Source organism: Dreissena polymorpha, chromosome 2 (genome assembly GCF_020536995.1).
Source record: "Dreissena polymorpha isolate Duluth1 chromosome 2, UMN_Dpol_1.0, whole genome shotgun sequence".
NCBI classification, from domain to species: Eukaryota; Metazoa; Mollusca; class Bivalvia; order Myida; family Dreissenidae; genus Dreissena; species Dreissena polymorpha.
In genome coordinates, this window is record NC_068356.1 from 6,458,226 (window position 1) to 6,479,513 (window position 21,288).

The window sequence follows — 21,288 nt, forward strand, 5'->3', positions numbered from 1 at the left end:
AAATTCAAAATGCAAGTGTTTTTTTGTTGTAAGCAAGAGAATATAGTATGTGAAATTATCTGCAAATAAAATTGCTAGTTACTGTGATAACTTTTCTTTCCAGACACCCTCTTTTTGAGCCAAAATAATAATGTTTAATACTTCTATGATTTCAGAATCCCAGAATGTCCCCAAAAATTAATGACCCATTTTCAGAACATTAAATTTAATCAGAATTCTTCCCATTTGTATTTATCCAATGACAGATCGCATGTGTGTCACAATAACAAACCAAGTGCTTTAAAATTTTACTAAAGAATTTTATGTTTTATATCAACCATGACACGTTCATTTTGTACATACCAATAAGTACATGGATGTGTCTGGAGAATCGAGAGTCGTCCGGTATCGTAAACTTGCCACTCTGAATAGCCAGTGAGCTTTCTCCAAATGGCAAAGTCAAGAAGCACAATCGATACAGGAGACATCCAAGTGCCTAAAATAGACACCATATGGAGAACACTTTAGCATGTGTTGATGTGCTAACTTGATATTTTTTTCCTTAACTGTTAAATAAAATATTTATCAAAATGACCAGTCCAGATTTAGAGTAAAGTAATGATTTAAATTTATCTTTTGTTAAAATAATCAGGTCTTAATAAATGTGTACAACTTTTTTCTCTTTTACTTTATCAAGTATTTTATTTGCGGATCAGTTTGCACAGTTCCATCTACAGACGCTTCACCATTCATTGCTTAATTTTTATTGCAAGTCTTACAATTTTGAAATATGTTCAAAAAACTAATTTACTCGATTTTTGTGCTCATGTTACACAAATAATGCCTCTATTAACAAATGGCTCATAACAAACGAATAATATGAGAAACTGTAAAAAAAAGTAGAATACTCTCATTTCGATAATATAATCCTTAAGCACACTGGACATTGCCTGCTTACCCATATATCTGCCTTGGTGGTGATTGCCTTGCCCCCATACAGGTCTATCATCTCTGGTGACCGGTATGATATGGTGGTATACCTGAAAACATCCCACAGTCAGTAAAATAACTTTACATGCACGTCTAATAAACCAATTTCTAGCTTAACATAGGCATATAACCATTTTACCTATGGCACAATTTTTATTTAAATACAGTATCATCTCAACAAAAATCCAGTCAAGGTGGACAGTATTGTCCCCGAATAGTGGACTGCACAAGCTAATCTGGAATAATACATTACCAACATGCATTAAGCCCGTCTTTTTTTCAAGAGAGGTGTTAAATTGTTTGTATAACTATGTTCCTTACTTCTGTATCTCTTCCTCGATCTGTTTGATATCATGCTGATCCTTGTCCAACACTCGAGCTGTGGCACTACCAAAGTCACAGAGGACATAATTGCCCTCCTCAGATATGAGAACGTTCTCCAACTGTCAGAAAAAGGGTAAAAATGTTACTAAATATGTTCATCTAATAAGAAGGAAAAGTCTCAACTAACCCAATCATGCCTTATTTGTTGTGGCAACCCTAAACTTTTTTCTAATCTTCCAGGGTCAGTTTTTGCTTCTATCATTTTTTGCTATAATTGATTTTATTGCTAAATATTATATTCAGTTTGTGGTCATTTTTGCTTCATCAGATCATATTTGATTAAATAAATTTACATAAAAATCATCATCATCATCATGATTATCACCATCACCATCACATGACGACAGCTGGTTCCCTACCTTAAGGTCCCTGTGTATGATTGGTGTTTGACAATGGTGGAGCCTGGACACTGCCTCACAGACATCACAGAATATCCTCAGCACCTCCCTCTCAGCCAGACCCTGACCTATACGGTCATTCAGCAGCTGTATCACAGAGCCTAAAACATTCTAGACCTTGTCACACAAGTCACTAATACCCCTTGGACAGACAAATGTTCTGACCAAGTTTCATAAAGACTTGGCAATAAATGTAGCTGTTGTTGTTTTGTTTTTTATCGAGTGCACCCGGATTGTCTCCCATATGGCCATCGCCCCCAGAAAGACGTGTTAGTTGGTTACGGGGGATAGTGCAAGATACAGGAGACACCCCGTTCCAGAGGTGACCCTGGGTCTTTTAGTGCCTGGTGTATAGCACCTAGTACACTGCACCTCGGTTTCATGCGAAAGACGAGTTAGTAGGTTAGGTGCAGCGGGGGATCGAACCAGCGATCTCTGGATTGTGAAGCCAGTGTGTTACCACTAGACCACGGATTCACTACATAAATGTAGCTTCTACAGTTTAAGAAAGCTTTTTCTTTAATTTGACCTTGTGACCTTGTTTCTAACACCATATTAAAACTTATATATTAAATATGATATTTTGTTTGGAAAATGTTCTGACCTAGTTTCCTACAGATTACAGGCACCTCAAGTGTGTTCGAAACATTTTTTTATTCAATTTGACCTACTCCCTGTGTCAAATGTTTAAACACAAGGTTAGCCAAATTTAAACTCAGCAAAGATTTTATTTGGACAAATAATCAGAACAGGTTTCATAAGATCTGGCAATTTATGTTGCCTCCAACGAGTTAAAAAGGTTAAAATGTTGACAAGCAAAAACACACGTGGAACAAAAGGCAATAATGAAATGAGCTTATTGTGCTCAATTAAAAATACAGTAAATTACTTAAAACTGTCAATGCATCAATTACAGCATGTTTTTATTAAATGGGTTATATTGCATTTATCACACAATTGAACTCCCAAATTAAATATTATTTAATTTGATATTCATATCTCATTATTCCTGCATTTACAAGTATAAAAGCATGCCTTTCAACAAACCTGTTTATTGTCCCAAGTACAAGCATTGTCAGCACATTGAAAATGTCAAATCTTTATGCATGCATGTTAATCTCAATGAACAGAAACATCAGAAGGGACTGGAATGTTAAATGTGTATGCTGACTATCAACAAGATGTCACTGGGACATATGCAAATGGCAACTGGTTCCCATGATAGGCCTTTCAAAAATGTTTTAAATGCTTTATAAATCATGACCCCCAAAACATGTGTAAATTTTCAACTTAATATACGTAGTCATTACAGAGATATGTACAATATATATACACTGTAACTCCAATATAACGCGCTCCGTTATAACGCTGAATCCAATATTACGTGGAGGGTGCTTGGATCCCATTTTTTCTCCAACCTTCCATTTGATTTCTGATTCAAATCCGTAATATGCAACTTCATGTATTTTCAGACAATTCAAAGATGGCGGCAATCACATGTTGATTGCTTTATTCAACCGTCCGTTGAACCGATTATATTAATCGCCTCGAGGTTAAACAACACCGACAGCTAATTGGTGTTAATCTGTTGTGTAATGTCAATAAAGGTGTGAAAAACTCGCGTGTCAGTGTTTATTACATGTATTCCTCATCAGAGCGGTTCAGTGAGATAATTTCCATAAGTTAAGTGCAAGCGGGGTAGTTATACAATTAAAGTAATTCAAAACAATTGAAACATTCTTACTTTGATATGGTTGCAGTTTGACTATATTAAATGAGCAGCTGTGAAATATACTGCCCACTGTATAAAACAACTTTTTCTGTCATTTCATTATCATTCTAGTATTATGTCATTTAATCTTTCAGTTTGTGTATAAGAAATTAAATAATGCAGACAATTTATTTACATGCGAACGCAGTGTACCGGTAATTGTTAACAGAGTTTCACTTTCATTTTTGCGCGGTATCAGAAAGTCCCCGGGAAACAAGTTTTTTGCATGCGTATGACGCACTAAAACAATTTTTTGTACATGAGTCGTATTGCATTCAATCTAAATTTAAAGTCGCTCGTCCAATGAAAGCTCTGCCCCATAATGCACTGTACTCTGAACACTTCTGAAAATGGCATATATGTGTACGGTTCTGTTTACGAATTTCTTAAACATATATCGTCATTAATGTTCAAGATTATTCTTTTTATGTGATGTTGCAATTTTATTGGATTATCGGATAAATGTGCACATAAGAAAAGCGGTATGTAAACTGTTATCGATACGATTCGGTTTATATGCATGTATTTGCGTCAACACATCATGGCAATATACATGACCTATATTATAGGCTATTCTATACCTGTTTTTTTTATAGCGCCCTGCAGTAAGGAGCTCAAAACCTATAACGCGGATCCTTTATAACGCTATTTCGCGGCTTGGACCCCATTGACCGCGCTATATTGGAGTTACAGTGTAGTTCCACTCAAACATTATATTAACCTACATTTCATCTTGCAAACAAACCGACTGGCAACTGTTTCCCATGATAGGCTACATCCAGCACTTTCCAATGCTTGTTAAAATGCAGTATGCACAGGCTAATCAGGGACACTTACTGCTTTCATTAAATGTTTGCTTTAAAGAACTGCCAAGGCTAATATTGGATGATACTTTATGCACATGCAATAAGCCTAGTTTTCCCAAGAATGTGGCTCATTCAAACACCTATTGACCCACTAAGTTAGCATTTGTAAGTAAAGCGTGCCAATCTACAAATATGCATATAAATTGCCTTGAGACCAAAACTGGGATTGACTAAACAATTTCTTTCTGGCAATTTTTGCAAATGAAGCACATTTTTACAGTTTCTGGTGGCAAATATTTAAACATAACCACAGTGATTTAATAAGAACATAATCAGGTATGGTAAACAAACCCATTCTCAATTCTGAATAGGTTTATTTATTGTTCAAGATTAACTTGCAAGATAACCAATAAACACTTTTTAATCAAAATGATCATATACAGGAAACTCTTAAAACTAACAAAATTAGACACCAATCTCAGTGTTTATGTTTAAAATTTCTTTTTTTTTCCGCATTGTAAGTTTTATTATTGCAAAGTCCCAAAGCTCTGAAAACAAATTGTTGAACATTAATTTTGCTGTTTTTAACAAAAAAGAAGAATCTGGCTATTTATTCAGATTTTGTTGCAGCAAAAAAGCAAACCTTTGAATAATGTGTCCTTCTCTAGCTCAAAGTCATAAATTGTGTCTAATGAAGTCACAATCACAAGCAGAAAGTAAAAACTGTCAGTCATCTGATGGGGTAACAGCTGTGTTAACCAACATACAAAATGTACAGGATAAATACATTATGTACAAACACTAATTAAAGATTCACTGGATGACTCATATAGGCTTTGAAACTGTTAGTTTTTTATCATGGCCTTGCATGTACATGTACTGGAGCTAAAAATCTATCACTCAACAGCACTTCTAAGCTTTCTCATATACACTAAGATATATGATGTAGTGATTTTTCCAGGACAGGGCCCTCAATCTATCAAATCTGTGGCCGAATTTCTGCCGCATTCCCCCACCTGAAAAGTATACTTTTTTCCCCTTTTAGGGGGGAAAAATTCCCCCTGAAATAAAAAAAAAAAAAAAAAAAAAATTGATGATTATTATATCTCAATTCTATTTCAATTTAATCTTGTCAAACATATTAAACTATGAAAAATGAAATGAATATAGTGTAAACATGTACAATAAATAATGAGAAAGTAAGATTTTTTTTTCCAAAAGCGAAAGGCCGCGAAAATTCCCCTTCATGAGGGTAGCGACCCGCAACCCCTAAAATGGATTGAGGGTCCTGTATAGGTAGGAGTATAAAAGGCATGTTTTTACCAGACAAAAGTTTATGAGACAATTAAGATGTTATTGCTAAGGTCGTGTGGCTGCTTTTGCTTTTGTAAAGGGCAAAGTGGCACTTAAGATACATGTAGGCGGAATGGTGCAGCGCCATTCAGATTGAAACAACTATAATCCCATATTTTGAGCTCTTATCTTCCAGCAAGATCCTGTTTTTTGAGCTCGGGATACAGATATTGCTCACAACATACTGACTCTGACATGTTAAAATTTTTTGGTAAGTGATGAGTTATTCAGATCAGCAAATTTTCCGTCTAGACCAACTGTATCATGCCCAAATTCGACCTTGCTTTATTAAGCCAACATTAGAATTTTGACCTAAGTGTCAACTTGAAATTTGAGCCTGGGAGATGGGCATGTTTACAAGCATGTCTTCCCATAAATAAAATGCGTGTTAAGCTTTTTTAAACATTGATGAATGATGAAGTTTCAGTCCACACAAGCTCAACATACTTTATCACCAACGCTCATTGAATCAACCATCGTGACCGATATATCCAGATCACCATAAGCAGCTTGACTACAGTGTTCTTCAGAACATTTGCAGATACGCTGCATTCATAATTGCTTTGAAAACTTTAGAATGATTGTAGTCTAAAGCTTATTCAGCTATTTGTAGTAAAAATATTACAAACAAGAGATGTGTTTGTCAGAAACACAATGCCTCCTATTAAGCCTCTTTAAAGCCATATATTTGACCCTTGATCTTGAAGGATGACCTTTACCTTTCACCACTTAAAATGTGCAGCTCCATGAGATACACATGCAGTCTCAGCCAAACATGGCCGGACCGACGGTCATGTCCTGTAAAATTTTGTAAGGTCCGGCCTGTTGGTCAAATAAACAGGACCGATTGTCTGGCTGTCAATGTCCATGCGTGAAAAAGGCTGGTTCTCATTTATTGAGGCCGTTGTCGGTTTAAGTCGTATTGACCAGACTCATATCTACATGCGCGCTTAGCATAGCTTAGGTAAACAAGTATCAGCTACTTTGGTTGGAAAATGTTCTTAAGATATTACAAATGAGAGATTCCTGTTTATATTTACTGTTAACATTCTTTGAACATTAAAAAAAAAAATGTTTTAACTTAACAAGACTAGCACGATGTGTGGCATGTATTATTATTTATAACATCAGATACAAATGTGTGACCTTGAAATTAATAGCTTTTTAATCATTTATCATTTTATATCATAAACACCTTGATCCCAGCAATGATACCGAGTTATTTCACTATTATATTCTGTCGCCAGTAGGTCCTGTAAAAAAAGAGGAGGTCCTGTATTTTTAACCATTTAACAGGACCTACTGTCCTGTAAAAATTTGCCTAGTTTGGATTTGACTGCACATGCATGCCAAATATCAAATTGCTATCTTCAATAATGCAAAAGTTATTTCAAAACTTTAACCAAGGTTAAAGTTTTGGGACACACACAATGAATGAATGACAGACAGACAGGCCAAAAACAATATTACCCTGATCTTTCGATCCGGGGGCATAAAAAGTCAATAAACAACCCTGATCTTATAACTCCCCACAATCTCATGGCTAAAAGTAGAAAATCTTGACAAACAACAACACTTAGTAGGTCCCAGACAACCAACCCCGAGAAATCTCATAGGATTAATTTTACACAGTTCAGAAAAATGACCTATCCTTGAAAAACCATAAATTCTGATGCATGCTTGACAAATTTCACCCATGTAATCCTAAATGCGCACTCAAACAAACCACACATAGCAAATCAAATGCCTACCTCTACAGTACTGCATAAGGATGAGCACTTCAAAGACCTTGTTGGGAGCTACTGTCACAGATGACTCTACAAACTTGATGATGTTCTTGTGACCACTTAACGTTCTCTGAAAAAAATTAGGACACTCCTTAGTTACCACTTAAAATCTTACACAATTTTGTAAACAATAGAAACAATTAATGTTTGTGTGTTTATTCGGTTCAGAGGGATTTCAATTATGCATTATTATGATTATAGGAAAGGCACAGTTCATTCAGTCTAAGAAGTTACCAGAAACGTTTTATAACATTAAAACATTCAAATCTTTTTTGTATTAATAAAATAAACAGTTCAATAAAATCTTGGAAATCCTTTCGAAGCCACAAGTTTCTTACACATAATTAATGTTTTAGCTTTTCAGAGGAAATTGTGTTTCAATTTTTTTTTTTCTTTAAGTTAGACAAGAGTTGTGTTTGTCAGAAACACAATGCCACCTTTGCGCCGCTTTGAAGACATATATTTGACCTATGACCTTGAAGTATGACCTTGACCTTTCACCACTCAAAATGTGCAGCTCCATGAGATACACATGCATGCCAAATATCAAGTTGCTATCTTAAATATTGCAAAAGTTATCGCAAAACTTTAACCAAGGTTAAAGTTTTGGGACACACACAATGAATGACAGACAGACAGGACAAAAACAATATGCCCCCAATCTTTCGATCCGGGGGCATAAAAAACAAGAAACCGTCGCAGACGGGAGATGCTCCCCAAAGGTTTTTTTTTCACAATATTGCACTATATATTCAGATAAAAGGAAACGTCTTGAGGGCACAGTAGTTTGGGGGACAATAAAAAAATTTATAGAAAATTTAAAAGGGCAATAACTCAGTGAAAAAATCATCAGACCAGAACCAACTGATAATATGCACATCTCTTCTTGGTAGTGAAGCTTCCCATAAAGTTTCATTGAATTCCGGTCATTAATTGCAGAGAAATAGCCCTGACAAGAATTGCACTATATGTACAGTTAATGGAAAATTTCAAAAGGCCATAACTCTGTGAAAAATCATCCGACCAGAACCAGCTTATAATATGCACATCTCCTCTTGGTAGTGAAGCTTCCCATAAAGTTTCATTGAATTCCGGTCATTAGTTGCTGAGAAATAGCCAGGACAAGAATTGCACTATATGTACAGTTAATGGAAAATTTCAAAGGGCCATAACTCTGTGATAAATCATCTGACCAGAACCCGCTGAAAATATGCACATCTCCTCTTGGTAGTGAAGCTTCCCATAAATTTTCATTGAATTCCGGTCATTAGTTGCTGAGAAATAGCCCGGAAAAAAATTGTGCACGGACGGACAGACGAAGCGGTGACTATATGCTCCCCCCAAAATAAATTTTGGGGGAGCATAAAAACATCTTAACATATTCAATTAAAAGCAAAGTGGGTGTGTCTTGTCTTGTGCACTTGTGTTGTGTGTCACTGTTTGGTCATTAGTTCGTTTCCATATATACCAGTAAAGTTGGTACCGTAAATCTGCACCATTCCTAATGAGAGCATTTTTCCCAATTTCAAAAAAAAATATTCCGAATTCACAAAAAATACTTAGTTTTTATACAAACAATACAATACACCTATGCTTTCCATGTGGTGATTTGACGTTTTATCAGGAACAAAATAAACATGAAAAATACATGACATGTGTACTATTTATATGAAGCTTGGATAAAAGAATTTGATAAAATGGCATTAACATTAACATTGAAAAGTGGATTACAAATTTAATAATGGTTATTAGATTAATGCAACAAAGCATTTACAGTTTTAGATATTTAAATAAATAATAATTTATTGAACCACTATACTTGTGGAAATAAATGTCAACATCATTAAGCATGAAATGCACAATTTCGATGAGGATTACACCAGGTTAGAATCTTTAGTCTCCTACATGTAAGTACATGTAAGTACCTGTAACCTTTTTCTGGCCATTATTATTTTGTGGAGGAGTACACTATAAGGACTTAGTGTGGTATATATAGCAAAGCCAACAAACTGCCACAATGCCACTGAAACTATCCATTGATAGTGACACTGGGTTATCCAAGTTACTGCTACTGATTATCATTCACACATTTATACAATTCTTACTTTTAAAATTGGGGATTATGTATCAAATGCTGAGTCCAGTACATAGTTGTCAGATGATGATTATAGCCAAGTTTCATCGATGATCACGTCTACTGATGCAAACCTGGTTCATTAAGAGGCAGGTTATCCTACCGAACATGAAGCTCAGAGTCCCCATTTAGACAGATGATAATTTCAAGCATGGCTTCAGTTAAAGAGTGTTTGGTTTAATAAACTCAATGTTAAGTGTTGATAGAAACAGGATTTGGCAGGAATCACTCACCCCTTTGATTTTAATATGCAATTTATTATTTGTACATGATATATTAAGTTTTCAATATAATTAACAAGCAAATTAGTTGAATTGATATCCCCCGCCAATATGCTTCTGGACACAAAAGTGTTATATTTGACACTCAAAAAAGCATTTGTTCAAGCTACAAAGGGCCATAACTTCGTTATTATCCGATGGTGTACAATGCCATTTGGCGTGCATCATCCTCTTATTCATATATTCTCATACCAAGTTTCAATGAAATCCACCAAAGCACTTCGAAGATATGGCTCCGGACACAAAAAAAGCATTTTTTCAAGATACAAAGGGCCATAACTCCGTTATTTACAGATGGTTTACATTGCCATTTGGGGTGCATCATCCTCTTATTCATACCAAGTTTCAATGAAATCCGCCAAAGCACTTCCAAGATATTGCTCCAGCCACAAAAGTGCCGGACGGACGGATGGTTGGACGGAAAGACAGACGGACGGACAATGCCAAATCAATATCCCTCCGCCTCTGGCGGGGGATAATAATGTAGCAGGGTTAGGTATAAGGAGAACTTAAACTGCCTTGCTATATGAGCTAGCTTTTATAGCAATGCGGTAGTTTCTGTCTGATTTGGAACCGAGAGGTCCCAGGTTAGATCCCCATGGTGTTCAGGGAATTTTCTGGCTGGGTTACATTGGCGCCATACGTAAAAAATCCACAATGTGTATCATCCCTCAGATGTTGTGGCATGGAGAAATTCATGGAAGAATTTTCCTAATGGATGGGGGGGGGTGTAGCAGGGTTCGGTATAAGGCCTTGCTATATATAGTATATGAGCTAGCTTTTATAGTGACGCTGTAGAGTGTCTGTCTCATTTGGAACAGGGAGGTCCTAGGTTCAATTCCCATTGTGGTTGGGGATTTTTCTGGCTGGGTAACAATTACTTCCCCAATTTCCAGGAAAACGCCGCTAATTTGACTGGTACAAGTAACAATTCTCCATACACTTATGTTTCTTAACTATTCTAAACTGTAGTCATGTGATGTGTTCATTTATCTTCAGATAAAAAATTTTTATTCACATTACATGTAATGATAATCATTTGTATTGCCCTAAAAATTATTGTTGAATAACTGAATAATATTTTGTTAATGTCTCAAAATTATAAAATACGTCATTAACAGTCACTGAAAATGTTGGGCTACCAATTGAACATTTTGATATTTGCCAGACACAGCTACATGTAGTAGACTTCTGTTCTAACTAAAATTACATCACTTTAGACCTGCACTGTGTTAAACTTTTATTCTATACATCACCGATAAACATTACAATATATGCATAAAAATGTCGACTTACAGCAATGTGGATCTCCTTCTTACACACAGCAAGGTCCTGTTCGTTATTCACAAACATTCGTTTAAGAGCATATCGCATACCATTACCAGCCTTCACAAGAAACACAACCGCAAAACCACCTGGAATAAACATTAAAATTATTTTTTTATCTTAGTAGGTTTACAGTTGTGACTATTTCAGGATTGTAAGATTCGCTTATATCGAGCATCTCCTGATTTGCAATTCAAATGAAATAATCTAAATTTATCCCCTTTCAATGAAATGTTTTTGGTTCTCTTCATTAAACTTCCACATAAATTGCAAAGTGAGGCAGACAACTGCACAAGTGTAATAACAACACTTTCATGTTTTTGATTTATTGTAAAAATATTTTTTTACTATTTCTTAAATTCTCAGAAAATGTTGCATGAAACTGTCTAGCATAGAACTGCGTGCACATTGTGAAAATAGGTGATACATGTATAACGACATACACAAGTTCAGTGGGTATACCCCATCCCGATTTGATGCTAATTTAATTCAATCTTTTAATAGTAACGTATTTGCCAAAATTTGTTTGAAGAAATGGGGAAGGCTTGTGTTTTTGCAATTCTTGCACTTTTACGTGTCCAAGCCAAGGACAAAACAAGAATAACTGATAAAACAGAAACTTGTTAAATTGTAAATAGAAGTTAATTAGTTATAAAAGAAGTTTAATAATACAGGTTCAATTTGTTAAAATATGTTCAGGGAATCGAATTGGTGAAGTCGTGTTGAACTCATGTTAATTTCAATCGAGTACTCTCGCTTCTATAATGTGACATCTCAATGCCAGGTTAACAACGTGTGTAGTGGGAAGTTATTGCAGGAATGTATGTTTTGCGTTGTTAAACTAGTTGCAATAATCCAACTCCCAGCTATTGACCCTCCGGGTCACTGTGAGCTGCAACTGGTTATTGCACTTTCCATGTCAAGTCCCCGGCCCAAAATCTGGGCGATACTTCAATCAGTAATATTAGATATATAAACTATTTTCTGGCATTAATAAAAACAAACAGCAGTGCTTTCCACAGGCAATTTAACGGTCCCTCAGCAGGGCGCTTGAATTTGAAATCAAAGACAGCGGGGCGCCTGAAATTTTTCCGATCAGTGTATTCTGACAGTTATTGCCGCTTAAGATCAAAGCGATATCAACTTCTCCGAAAATTTTGAAAGCCGATTAACGATCCTTTGTCGCTTTACCCAACTAAAGCCCGCCTAAAGGCAGAGCGTCGCTGTATTTGAAAATCAATATTGGCCAATGAGAGCGCACGATTTGTATGAACTACAGCAGTAAGCAGGCAATATTGCAGTTAAATCATGCAGACGACTCGTGACATACATGTAATTGCCACAGAAATCTTAGCCAGTTACTTAGTAGACTGATCATGGCAACCAACCGTAATCCTCGTGGTTGTGGACAACGTGAATTTCATGCATAATTCCGTCAAAACATTTATTCGACTCATAAAGTGTTTTAACAAATTATCTTTGAATTCATAGCGCAGTTGTTAATATTTGTTGAAATCTCAAATGGGAATAATTAAATTTGTAATCCGAAACCCATTCGTGTAAGTCGATGTTAAGGTATATTAATCCGAAACACACTTCCGAATGTAAATGTTACTGCAACGTTGAAATACATTTGTATTCTTGCTTTAAATTATCAGTGCAAATTTATTTTGTGTTGAATCTTTTTCTCAATTAAAAAGAGCGCGAAAATTATGCAGCATGTACAACGTCGCGTGATTTGCATAGAAAGCGTGCATGTATTGAGCGTTTTAACAGGCACACAACCTGTCAGGCGATTAACGCATGTTCAGAGGCAATATTTCATCAAATTGACAAATAGTCACTTTAAATTTATTTGATACTATAGAAAAATGGCAAGGTTTGTGTTAAAGAAATAATTGAGAGCTTTTATCGTAAATATTTACCAAAAAGTGATTTATAAAAACGGAATAAACGTATTATCGGGTAATAAATAGAAACTTGAAAAGTAGTAAGTATGCAGTAATAGAGTCGGGTTGAAACGGATGTATTGTGGAATTGTTCGAGTCCGGATTTAACTATCAATGCGGGAAAGTTTTAAAACAATTAAACAATATATATTTTTTAATGACTGGGGGATTTTCTTGAAGAGTCATAGCGCACCAAATGACGTCTTTTGAAGCTGTTATTCTTTCGAGTTATAACGCACTTCTGTAAAGTCAGTTATACACCCTTCAATATCCAAGAACACGGGTAGTACAGTACTACCTGTATTTTTGGATATGGTAGTACAGGTACTAATTGATATTAAGCGTTACTACTTTTCTTTCTGTCAGTGGCAGTGCCGTTACTTATTTCACAAATCCTTATCTGGAGCACTGAACAGATCATATATATATCACTAACGCGCAAATTAAAACAACTTACGCGATGTGGTGTGCTCGCATAATAATGATATAAATCCAAAGTTGCAAACATGTCAACGGTTATTATATGTAAGCTATTTTTTGCAATGGAAAAAGCCCAGTATTCCGCAATTCCGAATTCAAAAATTCTGCATCGATTATCTCCTGAATCCCCGCGAGATAGGTCTTGTGTCTAATCAACCAAACATAATACACCAACTTTCTCCGTAACCTCCATAAGATAGATCGAATCGTCAATTCAAAACTTCGACTTACGATTTGATAAGTTTTTTTTATAAACTTTTAGTTTTGAGCATTTATCTTCAAACAACATGCAAATTGATATCAATGGTAACAGGTATTGTGTTTGTTACGCTGTTTTAGGTTTATTGAATGCAAATTTATAGCCAACTTGTGACTTATTATTTTGACATCGAATTTAGTTTAATCAAGAAGAACGATGAGCTGTACGTATGTAGTAGTTATGTACCCATAAAAGCTCAGAGCATTCAAGAAGAACTAGTTGTTAAACATGCTGTAAGTGAACAATTTTGTCCTGGATCTATCTCTATCTCTCTCGGTTAATGTGCTGGGCCCCTCTGGGACATTGTCGCACAATTGTGAACTATGTACACGTGTGAAGGGAAGAACAATGGTTAAAAGCCGGATAAAAACATTTTGCTCCAGAGTTATATGCACAGCTCCTCCATCCTAGTCTTAAAGACATCTATGGACGAGGAAATGACCACCTGTTCTGGGAGACCATTCCAGAGGCGTATTCCAGTTGGGAAGAAGGAATACTGGTAGTCATTGACTGTCGTGAATGGCACTATGAAGCGGTTTGCATGGCCTCTGGTGTGCACTCCTGCTGGTATGAGTATGCTTCTGGAATCGATGTCCACCAGGTTGTTTACGATCCTGTACATCATGACCACTTTTGCCGCTTGTCGTCTGTATTCAAGCGTTGGCCAACCGAGCTTGTCCATCATTGCAGTGACACTGCTGGTGTATCGGTAGTCGCCTGTGCAGAAGCAAGCATTTCTTCGTTAGACTCCAATTTGTTGATGTTGGATCGGGTTTTGGGATCCCAAACAGATGCCGCATACTCAAGCTGGGGTCTTACAAGTGATGTGTATGCCTTTGCCTTGATGTCTGTAGGGCAGGTTGCCAGATTCCTACGAAGGAAGGCTGATGTTGAGTTTGCCTTTTTAGCGGTGATGTCTATATGGCTGTTCCACGTGAGTTTACTGTCTATGGTCACACCAAGGTATTTGGCTTTATCTGTCTGTTTAAGTGTTTGGCCATGGATGTTGTATGAGCCAGGTGTGATGTTCCGCTTGTTGGTAATACGGATCATTTCGCACTTGTCTGGATTAAAGTCCATTTACCACTCCCGCTCCCATACTTGTAACTGGTCGAGGTCATCTTGAAGTGCCTTGGTGTCATCTGCCGATCTTATGGTCCTGTATAATAGACAGTCATCGGCAAAGAGGCGTACAGTTGATGAGACTCTACCTGGGAGGTCATTTATGTAGACCAAGAACAGGAGAGGCCCAAGGACAGTACCCTGAGGGACTCCTGATGTAACCGGGGCTGGTGCAGATACCTTTCCGTCAAGTACAACTTGCTGTTGTCTATCGGATAGGAAGCTGTTAATCCACCCCAGAGTCTTGCCGCGCACACCGTAGTGGTGCAGCTTTGTTGAAAGACGTCGGTGAGGCACCTTGTAGAATGCTTTAGAAAAATCAAGTAGTATCCCGTCAATCTGTTGCTTGTTACTCAACCCTGCTGCGAGATCCTGTACTGTGTTGATGAGTTGTGACTCGCATGATCTCCTCTTTCGGAATCCGTGCTGTGCATCGGAGAGAAGCATGTGTTCATCCAAGAACTTCATCCAGTGGCTGTGAACAATGTGTTCCATGGTCTTACAGCAGATTGAGGTTAGTGACACAGGACGATAAATGGAAGCTTGGGTCTTGTCTCCTTTCTTGAAAAGTGGCGTGACATTGGCTTGTTTCCAATCAGTAGGGACTTGGCACTGATAATGAGACGCTTGAAAGATGAGGGTTAGTGCTGGGGCTATGACCGATAACATCTCCTTCAGGAATCTGGATGATATCTGGTCTGGTCCTGATCTAACAGGAATTAAATAAATCTTTGAAGGCAAATCTTTTATTGCTGCATCTTTGGCATTTTTTCAGAAATTCTTAAACTTGTTTCCTTAACCGCTCGATACACAGTAATCAGAGGATATTTATTTTGGGTGTTAAATTGAAGTTCAAAATACTGAAGAACCGCCCCCTTACGAGACATGACAACATATAAATGAAGGTTTAGTGTACTTTTTGGTAAAAATCTGAAGACTATACTTGCTAATGACAAACCTTGTGCAATTACATCTTCTACTGTCACGGCAAACTTTCCTATCTGAAATACTTTGCCAATCAAAGGGTTTTGTTGAGCGGTGGATGAAAATAACTTTTTCATTGTCTAAGTGTTTTGAACGACCTTTCACTGAATCTGAAAATTCCTCCTCGTTCATTTAAAAGACTTTATGAGATATTTTAGATAAATTGCACGATGCCTTCTTTCTATCAAGATAATTTTAGTCATGAGTACATTTTACACTTAAAGAAATGACAATTTTAGTTGTCTTTTTGCCGGATGTGTTCGTGTCACGTGACATAGTGCAAAATGCGGATAGAGGATACATTCCAGTAAAAGAGAACAAAGTTTAGAAATATATTATTGCAGATTCTTCTCTGGAATCGCCAAATAGAAAAGAAGCCTGGGAGCTGTGGCACATGTTTTAGAATGGGAGTTAAAACATAATTAATGCATACAAAAGTGTTTTGGGATATGCATTATCACTTGAACACGTGTTAACCAGTATTTACGTATATGAAAGCATAACGTATACACGTGAAAAATCAAATATTTATTTTCCCACCGCTATTCCAATTCCGGATGTATCTATGAATCTACAATAATTTCGTCATGAATACCCGATGTTTTAAGAACAGTCAGATCGCCAATAACAGAAAACTTACAATTTGTCGTCCAATTTATTTATGAACCAAACTTTTAGCTTCTAACTCAAAAATAAATTATTATATATTTTTGCTTGTTCAACTGCACGTAATTGATGCAAATTTATATGAATTTAGCGCGGTTATATTCTAATAACTAACTTTAAATTGACAGTCATTTTTTCCCAATACCGGAACGTCTCCTCTAATAAGAAAAAAAAACAAACAAGTGTCGTGTAAAAACACGGTGTTACAGTGTAAATGGTGAAAATAGACAATCTCCCAATAAACTCCCGGAGCTGGCCTTTTTCCCAAAGATATTCATGCGAATTTACTTGTGTACACTTAATCAAACCCAAACCTCTGCTAACAATAATTCTTCTTAATTCAATGCGTGTTAATCTGTTTTGAACATGGCGCCTTATATTTTAATCATTTCATCAAATTTACGTCTTCTTGAGTGTTCGATATAACCACACCTTAAAGAAATATTGTCGCTCTTTATATAATTCTAGTGCATTTGCCTGAGGATATACTAGTATAGCCCCTAGGGGGGCTATTATATGGGTAAATATAGAGTGCCAAAATAGTAAAGTGTATTCTAGAACAAGTGTCATACTGTGTTCTTTTAGTTATTCTTTATCTTTTAATCACCCTTCCCCCATCCCCACCTCACAGCGTTATGGGAAAATGCGCTCTTTGGAGCTTACAAGGGCGCTCGTGAAAGCATAACATGCATCACGAGGAGACTTGTTCCAGAAGACATATCTGTTTAACACTCTACATCGCCGTAAACACCGTAATGAAATACTGATTGACAATATTTACATTGGAGAACCGGTTTTTCGGAAGGTTATCCATGTTTTTGAGTTGGCGTTCACAACCAAATTCACACGAATCTCGAAACACTGGAGTAAAAATAGTCACACGAGTACACATGCTATATTGGAATGCAAAATTTGAATTGCTCGGCAAATACGTACATTACATACAAACACATAGCGGATTTTCCATGCCATAAAGACAACAAACAAAATCGATTATTTGTCATTGTTTAAAGAACAAACATCACGTAAATAAATGTAACAATTATGACTAGTTGGTTTTGGATTCGTGTTTTGAACAGTGGCGTCATTTAAATTCACCCACGCGATAATATAAGAGACGATGGCAACATGTGGTGTTTACTGACAGCTTAAAGGGGTGGCTGATGCACAATTGGGAAGCCTTATTTGCACACTACTTCGATGGCCGTTGATCACAAATCACACCATGCGAATGAACGAGTTTGAGACCGCTGTACAAAGTCTTCCGGTCGTTCTGCGGCCACCGCATTGGTAAAGTGGGGTCACCGAACTTCTCGTGTTAAGCAGACCGCAGCTGGATGTACATATCCTGCGATTGACATGAGAATGTCGTACGCGTGCATCTCTTCAATCATCTTGCGACTGAGTTACGTGTTTTTTGTGTGTGCATCGTTGCGTTGATCGCAACTTAGCCGCAATGAAAACGCAGTCTTATAACGCATACAGTCTTCTGGTCTTATTGTGCGGGCTTTTTGCAGACGATTTCAATGCGAAAACGCGAGTGCCCGTAGGTTGACCGCAGGATGGAGGAATGTGCGTCACACTCGTGATACACGACGGTTTTTGTGTTAAGGAAGGTGTTTTCTTTTGACAAAATATCAAATCTGGCGCACGTTCGGTGTTCTGCTGTCCACAACCCAGTAGTAAGGATACTGGTAACGTCTTAACGGCAATCTTCAACTTAAGATGCTCAAAGTCAGATCTCGTACATCAATTTAATTCGAGGATCAAAAAAGAATATTGCAAGCTAAGGTCAACAGAATACACAAACGAAAGTATAAAGTCACCACTTACGAGTCCAAATGTATTAGATCCTTGCGGATCATACATAGAACTGATTTTTTGCAGTCATGTTTTCTATTCATTTAATACGTACGATCTATAATTCCCAACCGATTTCACATGAGGAGAATGCAGGCTTACCCTAGTAAACCAATTACATAGGCTAAAACGAGTAAACAGCAACACAATCATTTCAGCAAATATTGCAAGTTGTATACATTTTATATAATTATAGATCGGAACATTCATAATACTACCTTATTACTGTATTTTAATAAACCAGTGCTCGAATTAATAATGATTAAATGCTGCATTAGGTCATGTGTCGAATACAGATTTTTATGCTTTATTTGCAACTTAAATATTGAAACATTATAATTAACATAAATGTATTTGTATTTAATGAAAACTATAGACATAGACACTGATTCTAATTAAACGTGTGAAAACATGACAGCTATAAGCTGTTGTATGGGATGAATATTTATTGGAAGCGATTTGGAAATGGCGAAGTATGGTATGAGAAGATAATATATGTTCTCATGAACTACAGTTTTCATTGACTAAATATCGTGCATGAAATGGTCAGCTAGCATTCAGAATTCAACTCATTAAGAATCTATCACTTTACCGTTGATTTTCTTAAACATTATCACTCAAGATGTCTACTTTCATGTACAGTTTTAGGAATTTAAAGTTCATTCTATTAATATATAGATTTTGCTTGTTTAAGTTGTACAAAACAGCGAATTACCCACTAAAATACAATTGTTTAAGGCAGCTACACAAACTGTACCAAACAAATCTTTCACATATTCTTATCAGTAAGTTTTGTACTCTTGAAGCAAAAATTGAAATAACAGCAACACCAAATAAGACGATAGAAACTTTCAACATTTTCTTTTGCTTTTGTTCACCTTTCCCAAACAAATGTTCTTTATGCGTTTAGTGGGGTTGGTTTTTCCGTTTTAAATTGTTACAGTTCAGCAGGGTGGATAGTTTTGGCAACTCACGCTTTCCTTGGGTTATTTGGTTTAACAGTACTAAGTGCTCAGAGTACTTATGCCATTAACCTACATCTGCCCTATTTGAATCAGGGGAAGGGAGAATGGACTTAGACAGTATTTCATGACCAATCACTACACAAGTTTAATGGTTGGGCCATGGATTGAACTCCCGATGATCAGATGTGCAGTCCATTTCTCTGCTAACTTAGCTACAGGCCCAACAAATGTTTATAAAATATTCATTCTTTTGTGTGATACTGTACCTTAACACATGTTTAATGTATGTACTTATCAGATCAAACATATGTTGGTATGAACAAAAATCACAATACTCATTGTTTCAAATTAATATTTAAAGTTACGAACATTTTTTGTAAAATAGTTACGATGAATTGCTGACTTAAACAAACTTACTAAACACAATTGAAATAAAATTATTCTTACGATTTCATTGATTTACAAATTTATTTGTGATGTACGTTACATTATGGTAACACTACTTTTACGTGTTTTTTCTCAAATAAAAACAATAGTTGAAAAATGGGGATTAGTTAATAACAAACACCACATATTACAAGCATCAATCACCTTCGAAAACATAAATGAAAAGAAGGATTACTTTCACAGTTCGGTTGATTTAATTTACAAAAAAGACATTCATAAACTTAAGTATTAATAGCTGATGGGTGTATCACTTATTGTATAACTTTTTGTTACATCATGCAATCCAAAATACAAACTTGTTAAATATACCCCCCCCCCACACACACAAACAAAAAAACAACTAGTATTTTGTTATTGTCAGCTCATTTTTTATTGACATGTGCCAAATAAATAAATGTAAAACATAATTCACAGTCTGTTATATTTTTTGTAAACAATTTGCAGTACAAAGTGGGAAAAACACAAATCAATGTATTACTACATTTAAAGAAATTTAATAAAATAACTACACAAGTAAAGAATATTTACAGAAGGTTTTCTGTCATGACAATCACGAAATAAGTATGAGTACATTATTTGCAAGTTCAGTTATGTTTGATTATTTCATTGTTGTTTTTCTAACATAACACACTGAGAATAATTTTAAAAAAACGTTAACAAACGTCATGTGAGTGTGCTTTGGTTAAAAGCACTTAATTAGTCAACTTGATTTTAAAGATAATAATCATAAACTTGAATGTTCAATACATAGTATAGTAGCTAGGAGATAATCGTACGAAACTCGCTTCTGTTTATAGTGATGCCTTGTTTAAAAGATAATGAAAAGTATGACCAAAAATGCAAAGCAGCAGAAGAAATAGCGAGAGCATGTATGCATATGTCTATAGAGCAAGAAAGACATTTTACATGAGATAAGTACATATAGTGAATTACGCTACGAGTAATACTTTTGATGTAAAATGTAACAATTATAATCTATAAGGTTTTTAATAGTTTTATCATTTAACCTGTTTTTGTATCAAAACACTGCTTAAAGGGGCCTTTTCACTGATTTGGCATGTATTAATGTTTGTCATTAAGTGCTTTATATTGATAAATGTAAACATTGGATCTTAAAAGCTACAGTAAAAACAAGAATAAAATTAAAGAAAGAAAAAGGTAACCCTCAACTGGGCTCGAACCACTGACCTCTGGAGTAAAAGTCTATCGCTTAGACCACTCGGCCATCCATTCTCATACAATGAGTGATGTTTTTTATACTTCAAATAAGCAATCCTCGTAGTATCACAATATATATATATATATATATATATATATATATATATATATATATATATATATATATAT

General features: G+C 35.9%; 1 protein-coding gene across 3 annotated transcripts in view; it reads right to left on the bottom strand.

Annotated features, from left to right (window-relative positions):
* LOC127865675 (AP2-associated protein kinase 1-like) overlaps positions 1 to 16,264 on the bottom strand; it is a 40,019-nt gene extending 23,755 nt beyond the window's left edge. For all 3 annotated transcript variants that reach the window (XM_052405594.1, XM_052405596.1, XM_052405597.1), the window contains exons 1-7: positions 15,978 to 16,264; positions 11,180 to 11,298; positions 7,433 to 7,538; positions 1,713 to 1,852; positions 1,291 to 1,412; positions 938 to 1,019; positions 343 to 475 (exon numbers count right to left, since the gene is read on the bottom strand). In XM_052405594.1, the coding sequence (XP_052261554.1) occupies positions 343 to 475; positions 938 to 1,019; positions 1,291 to 1,412; positions 1,713 to 1,852; positions 7,433 to 7,538; positions 11,180 to 11,298; positions 15,978 to 16,080 (805 nt within the window). In that variant the 5' untranslated portion in view covers positions 16,081 to 16,264. The remainder of the gene's footprint in view (positions 1 to 342; positions 476 to 937; positions 1,020 to 1,290; positions 1,413 to 1,712; positions 1,853 to 7,432; positions 7,539 to 11,179; positions 11,299 to 15,977) is intronic.
* Positions 16,265 to 21,288: the final 5,024 nt, after the last annotated feature.